The sequence below is a fragment of the Notamacropus eugenii genome, chromosome 5 (genome assembly GCF_028372415.1).
Source record: "Notamacropus eugenii isolate mMacEug1 chromosome 5, mMacEug1.pri_v2, whole genome shotgun sequence".
Lineage (NCBI taxonomy): Eukaryota > Metazoa > Chordata > Mammalia > Diprotodontia > Macropodidae > Notamacropus > Notamacropus eugenii.
Window position 1 is genome coordinate 1,810,770 of NC_092876.1, and position 13,215 is coordinate 1,823,984.

A 13,215-nucleotide genomic window follows, 5' to 3' on the forward strand; every position below is an offset into this window, starting at 1 on the left:
TCAATGTAATGGAATGCTATTGCTCTATAATAAATGATGAACGAAGACTTCATAAAGGCCTGGAAAGATTTATATGATCTGATACTGAGTGAAAGGAGCAAAACCAGAAGAACTTTGTACACAGCAAAAAACACAATGTGCGAGGATTTTGTCTGGTAGATTTAGAACTTCATGGCAATGCAGGGACCTAAAAAATTCCCAAAGGTCTTTTAAGGCAGAATGCCTTCCACATCTAGAGAAATAACTATGAAATTCAGTAGCACAATGTAGGAGATCATCTTCTTTTGTATTACGTTGTGGTTTATTATATGATTTCTCCCATTGATTTTAATTCTTCTATGCAATATTACTATAGTGAAAATGTATTTATAAAATTATATGCTGCATCAGGGAGGTAGGGGGCAGCGAGGGGAGAAGGACAAGGAGGGAAGGAAAAAAGTCTAAGTTATATGGTAGTGATTGTAGAATACTGAAAATAAAAAAAAATTCAAAAATTAAAAAAAGAAAAACGGAAGACTATATATATATATGTATATATATATATATACATATATATATATATAATAAAGCAAGTATTCCCTAACAGTGTATGATAAAGAGGATGATTGCCTGTAAATGACACTGTAAATCTATGATGTACAACTTGCTATCCCTTTTAAATGTGTGATAAAATTGTCATATATATTTGTTTCTTGCTTTCCCTCTTGCTGAAGAGATGTCTACCATTAGACACAAATAGATGTACGGATGTAAAATTATTCTATACATGCTTTTATTTATCCATTCTTTCAATGGATGTAGATAGTGTCTTTCAACATTCATCCTTTATACTTCGTTTATAAATGATAGTCAACATGAGGTATTTGCTCAAAGACATACTTAAAACAATATTGCTCTTACTGTATATAATGTTCTCTTTGACCTCATTTAATTCTTCATTATTTTATGCAAATTTTTCCATATTTTTCTAAGATCACTGTTGGTTTTACCTATTGAAACGGTGTGCCATTTCTTTGTCTGGATCATTTTATAAATTTGGAAACTGAGGCAAATTTGGTCAAGAGATTTTCCCCGGGTCACTCAGCTAGTAAGGATCTGAGACCATATTTGAAGTCGAGGATTTCTGACTTGAAGTCCGGTGCTCCATTCAATGAACCACTTAGCTCCCCCCATGGATCAGTGGATCAGTTGCTCGTTCAAAAATATGGCATTGTCAGAACATTTGCCCCTGACCTCTTTGGTGTTATTGCAGTTATCTCTGGGATACAAAAAATGTTTAACATTATAGAAATTCAGCATAATAAATTTAATGAAAGGTGATTACAATCACCATTACAGTAGTAGGCAGAAAGAGGCTTATCACATTGAGCATTGATTTCTGTTTGAAATAGTCAAAAGCACAAGATTAAAAGAAGCCTTCTACAATAGCCACCAAAGCACGACATTCAAGGGAGAATTAGCGGGATCAGTAATGGGACCACCCCTAGAAATTTTCCTAGAGCATGGATGCTCCAAGTCTCACACAATACTATTTTTTTCTGTGAGCCATACAAATGCGAGAAAGAAAAAGAAAGTAGGAGAATGGCGATAGGAAAGTGGAGGCAGAATTCTCTCTATCTGCCTATCATATATGGGTGATCTTCCACAGCTCATCTCAGCATTGATCCCATGGGAAGAGGTCCTGGTCGAGCCCTTTCATCTTGTCTTGGTACACCTTGTTGAATGTTTCCATCTGGGTCACTGTGAAGTAGTTTTTCCAGTCTCCACAGATTCCTGCAACATGTGAAGTGGGGGAAACATATCCTGGGGACAGTTCCTTTGTGATTGTGTCCTTCCATCCTATTCTACTCCCCTTTACCCCAGGAAGGAGACATTGGGTGGTTTCTATTGATGGACTTGTGGTCAGGTTACCTTTCCCTGAAAGCAGGGCAATCTTTCCTGCCTGTCTCATTCACAGAATGTGGATGCTAAATCTACCTCACCTTACCATTTCCCCTTACTCCCTGACTTCTCACTTTTGCTCTGAAGCATGAAAACCCAAGAAAGGTTTCCAAGGACTCTGGGGCATCCTATCGCTGAGCAGGTCACAGCAGAATCATCTTGTACTGTCTATAGTGGAGATGGAGCAAATTCTTTGACTGCCTTCGATCTACTTTGAGATTCACACCTTCTCTGATCGTATTTCTGAGACCTAGGTTTCAGTTGGACTGGAGGGAACTCTCCTGTATAACCCTCTAATCGCCCTAACCCATTCCTCCTTACCTTTTCTCATTATGATTGTGTTGAGAATCTCCATGTTTTCCACTGGTCTAACTTCCTGTTCTTCAATTATGTGTTTTTTCATGACTTGGAAGGAGGCATTCTGTGCAACTGAGCTGATTTCTTCCTCACTCAGTTTCTTGTCCAGGAATCGGCAAATCTTCTTCACACTGGCATGAACATCCTAAGAAAGAATAGCAAGGGGACGCACCAGCTCAAGGGACACACAGAAAGAAGGTGCCAACGGTGGGTGGGAGCATGCAGATGACAACACCTATGCCTATGTGCAGTATTCATGTTCTAATTTAGTTTGGGAATTCCTCAAGGTAATTCCTGTCCTTTACCTTTCTTTGGATCTTCAGTGCTGGGTGCAGAGTAAGTTGTTAATCATTCTCACTGACTGAGGTTAGAGGCTGAACTGGAGGTCATGTCTGAGATGAGGTATTAGGTGTGGAAAAGGCTTTGTGGAAGCTGTGGCTTCAGGAAAGCCAGGAAGCAAAATAGAGAAAAGGGGATGATTCCATATACGGAGCAGCAGCAAGTAGAAAGGAACAGATTGTGGAGACAGAGTCACATGTCAGGAACATTAAATGGGATGTAGGAAAGGGGACAGTTGTGTATTAAGAAGCTACTGTGTGCAGGCAAAGGCTCAGAGCTTTACGATTATTAACTCATTTGATTCCCATGACACCTATATGAGGTGAGTGCTATAAGCCTCATTTTACACCCTTTGAAATTGAGGCAGATGGAGGTGAAGACTTGTCCAGGGTCACACAGCTAGGAAGTGTCTGAGGCCAAATTTGAATGAAGGTCATCCAGACTCCAGATTCAGCACTCTGTGCTACTAGGTGCCTGGGAGACCAGCACCTCTGGATGAAAGATTGCATGGGGAGGGGGGAAGGTGTTGGAAGACTGGAAAGGGAAAGGGGCTAGGTTGTAAAGGGCTCTGTATAGCAAGGTGAGTATTTTCAAGTTGGTTTCAGAGGCAATAAGGAGTCACTAGACTTTATTGGGTAGGGGAAAGATGGGGCCAGATCATAGTTTTAGGAAAATCCTTTTGTTGGCTGAATGCAGATTGGACTGGACTGGGAGAGACCTGAACACCACCCCACCTCCCACCCCTGCCAGGAGACTATGGGGGTATTCCAGGTGGGAGGTGATGAAAACTCTGATCATGTTACCCTCCTACTCAGTAAACTGCAATGGCTCCCTATCACCTCCAGGATCCAATGAAAAATCAACTGTCATTCAAAGCCCTTTCACAATCTCCACCCATCGTGCCTTTCAAGTCTTCTTATACTTGACTCCCAAATATATTACCCGTGATCCAGTGACACAGCCCTCCTGCTGATTCCCCAAGCAACATTTTCCATATGTGACTCTGGGCACTAGGTCTGACGGTCCCTCATGTTGGGAATGCTCTCCCTCCCCTGCTCTGACTACTGACTTTCCTAGCTTCCTTCAGGGAACAGTCAGGTGGCAGAATAGATAGAGTGCTGGCCCTGAATTCAGGAAAATTCATCTTCATGAGTTCACATCGGGACTCACACACTTCCTTTCTTTCTGATCCTGTGCGAGTCTCTTGACTCTGCTTGCCTCAGTTCCTCATCTGCAAAATGAGCTGGAGAAGAAAATTGCAACGCACTTCAGGATCTTTCCCAAGAAAACCCCAAATTGGGTCACACAGAGTAAGACGTGAGTGAAATGACTGAACAACAAAAGCCCAGTTGCTACAGGAAGCCTTCCCTGACCACTCTACAGTCCGTTGCCCTCCATGTGGTGAATGCATCCAATTTATCACATACAAAATGCATACACAAAGATATGTACATACATATACACACATATGTTTGCTGATACACATACAAACCATGCATACGTATGGTTTGTATGTTGTGTACACATTTAGTCTGTGAGCTCTTTTAGGGCAGGGAGTGTCTTCTACCTTTCTTTGTATTCTCAGTGCTGAGTTCAGAACCTGGCACAAAGTACATGCTTCCTAAATCATTATTGACTGAGAAAACATGCAAACAACTTTACAGAAACAAAATTTACACAAAATAATTGAAGGTAACTGAGGGAGTGAAGTCACTAGTGTTAATGAGGACCCCTGAGAAATATGAAAAAGAAAACAGAGAGGAAGCTTGCCTGATGGAGTTCCTCATAGGTTAGGAGCAACAACTTCTCTGAATCTCTCCAGGACAGCCATCCTTTGATGTGGTCAAACCAAGATCCATAATTCACTGGAAGAGAATTGGGAAAGACAGATGGGATGAGGTCATTTCTCTTTCAGACATTCATAAAGTGCTTATTCAGTCTCAGATGCCGGCCAAAATGGCAGTCCTGGAGATAGAAGTAAGTTTTTCCCTGACGTGACAGTCTAGGGGAGAAGGGCGTGGTTCCCAGACCCAGAGAAATACTACCCTAAAAAATGCTGGTAGGGGAAAAGCCATAAGGCAGTCACGGGGCAAGTTTGGGTAGGTGGAGTCCTCAACCCTGGGGATCTTGCCAAGGATGGTAGAACTTAATGAAGATGTCTAGTTGAGTTCCCCTGTGAAGGTGACATTAGAGTGCACCAACAGGAGATGATCTGTATTTCAATCAAGGACCTGAGGTGGTCTCTTGGGACTCTGCCCCTTGGAAAGCACTAATCTTAGATTGAAAAGACATGGGCTCAAATACAGGTCAGCTCTGCAAATTTCTTGGTAACATAAGTTTGGGAAACTCACATCCCCAATTGTTCCCCCATCCCTCTTCCCTAACATGGGGCTGACAGCCCTTTCACAGTCTCTTTCCCTGAACTACTGAAAGAAATGTGCGTCCTAGTGAATGAAAGGACACCTTCAATACAGGGGATTTCATTATACTGTCAGGGAGTATGAAGAGGAAGAAGAGAGAGGGGAGAAAAATGGGAGTAGAATCTGGTTCCATCATTCCCCACTCACTCACAATGTCCTTGCAGGAAGTCCACAAATAAGTGTTCAAATGTTGACGGTTTCGAATAAAATGGTAACTGATTGTTGAAATGGTAAAGAGATGTAGTGACATCTTTCGGATTCCTGGCAACATAGATCATCTGAAAAAGAAAATGGAACAGTAAGAGTTTGGCACAACCATTTTTTTTTTCAGAAAGCCTCTAGGATAGAGTGCTCTTGCAGCTACTCTTACTCACTCCTTGTATGCCATCTGTTCAGTTCTGTGCCTGAAATTTAGTAGGTGCTTATAAAACGTTTATTAATTGATTGACGCTTGAGAAGAAATGGGTACAAATATCAAAATAAGTAGATGAGCATTCTTTGGAATGCACTGCATAAAAGCCTTTTATGAATATTCAGATGATGGAAGAGGACACAGAGAATGCATACCAGCCCCCAAAATGAGAATGAGTAGCATGTTCAAGGAAAATGGAGGGCAAAGGACTAGTCAGGGGAGCCCAATCAGAGTGAGGTCTTCAACCTCCCAGAAGAATGGGTTTAGAGATGGTCCTGTGAGAGCCTCGGTATCTCCGCAGATGTGCTAGATATCAAGAGGGCCCTCCGTGAGAGTAGACACAATGGGTGAGATCCTCGACCTGCCTCTTTTTACAGCTTCAACCTAAGTCCTTCTGCTCCTCTTCCCCTCCAGTCCTCCAGAAACATTAGAAAAGTATTGTGAACCACTAGAAAGCAATTAAATTGTAGTTCTCAGGTGCTGGCCAATCTATGAGACTAACATTAGGATTATGCTTTCAACCCCATGAATATTTCACAAAAAAGGTCTTGGTGAAGATGTCGATAATTGTCAGACCCAGATGATTCAGATCTTCACTTCTGTGATGGAGCAAAAATCAGGAGTTGCCCAGGGTGTCGGGTACAATGGGGAGAAAAGGTCAATTTGCAAACTATTAAGAAAAACAGAGAAACAAACACCATAGGACAATGTGAATTTTTATGTGAACTCTTTCCAAATGGTTTTCTTCCATTCAGTTTTTTCACCTCCTGAAGTATCTCAGACATCAGATCTGGATGATAATTATGCAGATTTCCAAATGGTCACCTCTCACCTTAGCTTCTGTGGGATTCGAAGACTACTATCACATCCTATAAGAGAAGGGAGCAGGAGGATAAAAATGATAATGATGTTGAAGATGATGAAAAAAAGGAAACTCCAAGGAAGAAAAGAAGTAGGAGGATAAAAAGGTGGAGGAGGAGGAGAATTAAGTAAAGGAGAAATAGAACGAAAAGGAGAAGGGAAGGAGAAGGCAGTGAAGGGGAAAAGGGAAGAGGAAGGAAAGAAGAGGAGAAATGAGGATTGTGATGAGGAAAAGGAAGGAAATGAAGACATGGTCCATAAAATGGATGGAAGAAATGGAAAGAAGATCAAAACCCAGTGGTACATAAGGAGCACAGTGTGGATGTAGCCTGGAGCACTGTCTACATTGAAATAGTCTGAATAAACCTCTTAGCTACACAGGTGTCTTTTTATTTTCTTGGTGAAATCATGGAAATAATTTTTTTTTCAAAAAGGGGGCGAAGATAAAATGAATATTGAAGAACCAGTTCAGTATTTGACCTCCTTTTATCTCACATTTTAATGTGATGATTTCCTGCCAGATGAGTGGAGCACAGAACATCCACCAGATTACATCTGTTGTGACATCATGTTGCTCTACTGAAGTCAGGTATCCATTAGACGGTTGCTATGAAAATTATTGATACTGTTCAATGAGATCAATTTGGAAAAATAAATCCCTCTGAAGAACTGAACGTGGTATTGTTTTTGCACGGGACTTGAAATGGCTTATGTCTGCGAGTAGCAGTGTCTTCTTTGTTAAAGAAATGAAGTGACTTATACTAACTAGGAGACATGATATATTTGGAAGTTTCATTGTAGAAGAGACTAGTAAATGGCTAAGAATTTCCAGGAAGGAAATTTCTGATATTCCTGTCTGAGTGCTGATGGATTTTTGAATTTAAATGAGACATAGAGATCTGCAAATAAATTTAAACATTATGCTAACTTTATAGTTTATCACTGCAGTGTGAAAAGAAACTAGTATTTCGGAAAAAGAAGAATAGTCACTAGGACATCTGCACAAATGGCTTCCCAGCTTCTGTCTAAGACAGACAGACAGAGAGAGAGAGAGAGAGAGAGAGAGAGAGAGAGAGAGAGAGAGAGAGAGAGAGAGAGAGATTCCAGTACCTCTTGAGGAAGACCACTCCATTTTCTGAGAGCTCCAGTTTTTAGGAAGTAGTTCCTGACATCTACTCTCAACTGACTCCTTTGGAACTTTCCCTCATCGCCACTGAAACTCTCCTCTCAGAGCTAGGCATGATAAATCAAACCTCTCTTCCACATGATGACCTATCAGATATTTGATAAAGACATTTTCAGTCTCCCTTAACTCCCTCACTACTACTCCTTATTTTTCAGCAAGCCTCCTCAGTTCGTCCCAGATTTGCCCTTCTCCAGTTCAGTCTCTGGCCTCCTTCGAAAGCCATCCAAATCAGCTTCATACTTCCAACTTCTTCCCTTTGACCTTCTAATTTTTCACATTCTTCTCCCAACTTTCTCCACAGGACCTTTGTCCTTGCTTGTCAGAAGTGAGAGTGAGCAGTGACATGATCAGAGGGGACATTAAGAAGGTGGTTAGGGGTGTGCAGAAAATGGGGAGCAGAGAGATTTCTCTGTCTGCCTCCTCCCTTCCCTGAATTCCTATGTATAATGAATCAAGAATGTAGAGCCAGCTTCTCTCTTTTCCGTCATCCCTCCAAATGCTTGTTATCTGTTGCTTTCACTTCTTATCAGAGGCCTCCTGTACTCACCTTGGACTTGCTAGTGAAATAGGACTTAGAGAAGAGCTAGATTGGGAGATGGGAAGTGAGAATCCGTGGGTCTGACTGATTCTTGATGATTTCACTCTGATTTGTAAAATCTATCCAGGGAGAACGTTTCCAGTAGGGGACATATCTGACCCAAAAAGAGTCCCCTTTTGAGTAGATCAGGCTGAGAATATCTATCATCCAGTGGGTTCCTATAAGTAATAAAAAGGAAGGAGAGGTCTCATGAATATTTCATCCACAGAATGACAGACCCTCAGAGGTAGGAGAGATCTCACAGGTATCAATCCTGCCAATACTGGAACAAGCCAATGAAAGATTTCCAGGCAGCGAGGCAAGAAAGACTGCTCAGCTCTACTTGAGACAGTGCTACTTGTCAATATTTCTGTGACATGAAGCTCAAATGTGCCTGAAGGTTTGAATGACAGCACCAAAGAGTGTCAAGTCATTCGACAAATATCTCTCGTGCACTTACTGGATGCCAGGCTCTGTGCCGAATGATAAGGATTCAAAAGAAGGCAAATGCACATTACCGTCCCAATTGAAGCTCACAGTCTAAGCCAACTTTTAAATAACTCAGTTCATATAAGTGTCATAGGAAATGGAGGAAAGAAAGTCTGAGAGAATGAGGCACTGGTCATTGTGACCTTCCAGGAAGGCGATTTAATTTAATCTGGCAGGAATCCAGAGTATCTAAGAGGTAGAGGTGAGGAGAGAGCCCTCTTGGCACAGGGAACACAGCTAGTGATGTGAGAAAGACTTCATTTGCACCTCTGTACTTTTGAAATCAGTATTAATCAGTTCACTCTGATTCCATAGGCTTGTGATTATAATTATGCATATGCCTGTGAGCTGTGAACTGAACAGTGAGCTGTGAGCTGTGAAGCTGAAGATTGTAAGTTAACTGCTTATTCATATGAAGTTAACTGGAGGCCCTCCACCCTTGCTTTTTCTTCTCATGATGACCAAGCCTAGTTTGGCACGAGGCACTCAATTACACGGAAAGTCCTCCAGTGTATTTTTCTACTTCTGGGCCATTCTCTCTTGTCCAACATGAGCAGGTGCCCATCTTACAACCACTTAGTGAAGATGCCCCATGGCTCACTGAACCTGAGACTGTCCACTGCCCCACTGCAGACATACTCTTTCAAAATGATATGTCATTTCTTGACACTTGAAGCAAGATATATCAACTAATAAGACTCTTTTCTTTGTATAGTGTCTTTATAGAGCTCAGGTATGAAATATATCATCAAATCTTGTAAAATTAATGACCTGGAAGAAAAGGGCTTCTCAGATCATGAGGAAGATCAGGGATTCACTTCATGGGAGGGGACCCTGGACTCTTTAAGAAGAGTCCTCTTTAATAAGGCCCTTGTTCTGAGCCCTGCCCCAGTCTCTTTTATTGAAGATTGCCCAGTTTTAATAGTCATGGTGCAAAGGTTATGGTTTCAGAGCTGTACTGTGCTTAGAACTGGAAAAAATCAGCTTGGGGTGCCTGATTTCTTGTTGTTCACAATCATGCCTGAGGTGGGCCTTCGGGTGAGACTATGTGAAACTTACCCAGCAACTAGACCTGCATGGAAATGTTGATGAGACATGCAAGAAGGAGGAAGTAGGAATGGTTATGTTTCATCTCTGATGGGATAGGAAGGACAAGAAAAGAATTCTGGAGTCATGAAAGCTGGAAAGTGCTTTATCAGAACGATGGGAAGAAAAGGGTATGTTTTTGCCTCGGGGGACACCATAACCAAAGACATGCAAGGAGTCTGGCAGGGAACTTTTCCAGTGTTGGGGGAATAGAAGTTCAGTGCCTAGCCCATGTGCAAGAGGCAGCTAAGTCCTCTACCTTGTGGGTCCAAGGACTTGAGTTCTAATCCCTGCTCTATAATTTCCTTAAAAGCTAGGTTCCCTTGAAGATTTCTTGGGTGCTGAAGTTAACAAAGAATGAGATGTGTAGTTAGGAGAACCTAGATCTGACTCTTGGTTTACATGATTCATTCTGTGGCAGATTTTCTAGAGTCCAGACAGTGCCAACTGCTATTGCCACTAAGAAAAGCTCAGGGGAGAAGCATTCAGAAGAAGACATCTGGAGGTTTCCAAGGAAACTCAAGAGCCATACAGAATCATGGTTAAGGATCATTACCCTTGTTGGCATCCATTCTTATTTACAGGGACTGCAAATATTTAATTGGTGGGAAGATTTTGAGGGTGGGGTAATCAATTTAATTGGATCATATATGATGGAAGACTGTGTCCACAGCTGAGAACAGGACTGCATCGTTCCATAGAGGACATCTTCATGTCCACATCTAACATATATCTGATTTCAGAACTTATTTGAATAATTTGGAATAACGTGGTATTTCCCTCCCAAAGGAATTGTATTTAGACAACTGCAAGTGTTTCCTGCATTAGGCTCCATTGTTGATGGTTTCTTCTGAGTCCCCCGAAGTTTTGCTGTGGTCTCTATGAGATGAACTCAAGGTTTGCTCATTTCAATAAAGAGTTTCACTCAAAGCTGTTTACTGAGCAAATCCTACATCAGCATCTAATGAGTCAAAGCATGATTGTGGGGGCATATTCTTGAAGAGATTCTGTCTGAGGAAGGCCAGAGATGGGAGGGCTGAGCCTTGGGTTAGGTTAACAAGGTCAGTTATTCCACAATGGGGCAGCAGGCCTTGACAAGTCATGAATTCCCCATCACTGGGGAATCTCTGACTGGAATGACATGTGTTCAGAGATCTTGTATGTTCTAGGGGATACCTGCTAATGTAGGGACAGCGTTAAATGACTCCTAATTTATTTCTTCCTTGGAGTGTCTGTGAATCTCTCTCCATGTCCTTCATTCTCCTGACACCCTCTCTGCAGAGAAGGAAGGGAGAAGATTTAGAAGAAATAGAGAGCTAAGCAAGGATGTTAAAGGATATTGAGGTGGTGGATGTAAGAGCAGTGAGGCAGCATTATGTGTTTTAGGGAGGGTGTTTGGGTTCAAACCCTGCCTAAGTGTTTTATAGTTCCTTCACTACTACTGGGATAGAGTCTCCTCATTTCAAAGTGAAAGACAATACTCACAGAACACATCTCAAATGTTTGTTGGGAGAGCTGAAAGCACTTGGTGGTCTTCAAACATATAGAAAAATGGGAATGTCACTAGATTAAGAATAACCTTCCCGGGAAACTCTGCTGTGTCACTTATAGCACTTGTCCCCAAGTCTTACTAGTTCACCTGCCAGGAACTCTGCCTCTGAGACTCACCCATCATTATTCTAAAGCTTAGTACTGCCATTTTCTCTAATGCTTTCCATGTGGTACATTTCCTTGTTCCCTTGAAACAGGAGCATGAATCCTACTTGACTCCAGTGGGGTGGCCTGAACATTTCTTCCTTCAAAGAGGACTGAGGGCACAATAGTAAGATCAGTGTTGGGGTTCCAGTTCTACAATGTCTATAACCTCTAGTCATACTTTTCCCTTCTGGGGGCTCAGAGATTCTGTTCATACCTGGGGTTCTTACCCTGGAATTCGTGGACCTAGAGAATTGACTGTGAAGTTATTTCAGGAGATCCGTGAACTTGATGGGGGTGAAATTATATCTTTGTTTTCTCTAACTTCTTACTGAATTCAGCACTTCTTTCAGTTATTTAAATTCTTATTTGATAAGGGGTCTGTGTGCTTCATTAAATTGTTTCCCAGATGGGACAGGACACACTAAAGGTTGAATCTTGACTCTCCAAGAAGGAGCCTGGGCCAAGTGGAGATTCAAGTCCTTTTCTTCTCTCAACACTAGGGACAAGCATGTGAAGGGACAGCAGAAATTTCCTATTTTAACCCTCTTCCCCCCCTCTGAGTTGCCAACCGTGTTCTTTACCTGACTTGCAGTAGGTCACTATAATGACATCTTTGTCTCGAAACTGAAACTCATTCCGCATCCTTTCAATGGCCTCTACATCGTACATTTCAGGAAGGAAGGGTATCCCCTTCAAAACCTTAAACTTTTGGGGATTCTTCATGCAGGTAGATCTCTTCAGGTTGAGTGAGTGTTGTCTTCTGCCACGAGGAATAGGTGAGCATGAACACATATGACAAGAACGAGAAGTATTAGCTGAAAAAGAACACTTTCCAGACTGACTGCATAGAATGCGTATATCTTCAAGACTGATGGATAACTGTCATGGAGAAGAGAGATTACACATGGTTATTTTGGCTCCAGGGGCAGAGTGGGAGGACACTCCAAAGGCTGACTTGGGGTAGATGTCAAGAAGCACTTTGTAATGATTAGATCTATGGCTGTTAATTATCACTGATAATCATCTCTGATTAACTTTCACAAAGGAATAGTTCCTGAGAAGATACGATGTGAGCAGAATTACAAACATGCCCATGAAATGGGACACACTCTCTCCTCTAAAACCTTCACCCTTAGGTAGAGTGGGCTTCAGGGTACCCTTGCTGCTACCTAAATTTCCTCCCACCAGGTTCACTTCTGAATGTCACAGAGCTAAACGGAAAGACAATTTAGCAACAGAAGTTCCTTTGCTCTGCTATTCTTGGTGGATCGACTGTCTTGTACTACTGGACTCATAAGTTTAGACAAAAAGCAATTGTATGACCATGTATCCTTGGTTCAGTAGCAATGAAGGTCCAGAAACAAGCAAGATACTGCTTTTTCTAAGACCGTATTGTGAAAGGCTGTTCTGAGGAACTTGGAGCTGTGTTATATTTCTTTGTCCTTTGTTCTAGAATAGGACCAGGGACATAACAGCGTGTCTTGTCTTGTGCATGAATTTGATTTAGAAGAGACAGACTTACAAAGAAATGGCACAAGAGAAAACTGAGAAGAGGAAGCAGTAAAGACAAGGGAAAAGAAAATAGGTGGAAGAAACAGAGAGAAAGAAAGTAAAATTTGAAGATGAGATGGGGAAAGAAAAAGGAAGAGAAAACAGAAAGAGGAGTTGGAACCAAAGGTAAAAAGGAAAATATGAAGGAGAGATGGAGGGAAATAGAAGAAGAGAAAACAAGAAAAAGTGAAGGAAAGGAAAGAATATAACAATGAGAGATGAAAGAAAGAAAATATAAAAAGCTAGAGGGAAAGAAAAGGGATAAGAAAAGAGGAAGGAGAGATTGATGGATAGAAAG

The 13,215-nt window shown here is 41.6% G+C and overlaps 1 protein-coding gene across 1 annotated transcript; it reads right to left on the reverse strand.

The window, feature by feature from the left end:
• Positions 1 to 750: 750 nt before the first annotated feature.
• LOC140508111 (sulfotransferase 2A1-like) lies at positions 751 to 12,887 on the reverse strand. The gene is made up of 6 exons (XM_072615881.1): positions 11,948 to 12,887; positions 8,064 to 8,272; positions 5,209 to 5,335; positions 4,408 to 4,502; positions 2,263 to 2,443; positions 751 to 1,773 (listed from the first exon to the last, which is right to left on the reverse strand). The coding sequence occupies exons 3-6, from the start codon at positions 5,333 to 5,335 to the stop codon at positions 1,655 to 1,657; spliced, it is 522 nt and encodes a 173-aa protein (XP_072471982.1). The 5' UTR covers positions 8,064 to 8,272; positions 11,948 to 12,887; the 3' UTR covers positions 751 to 1,654.
• Between the last annotated feature and the right edge of the window lie 328 nt (positions 12,888 to 13,215).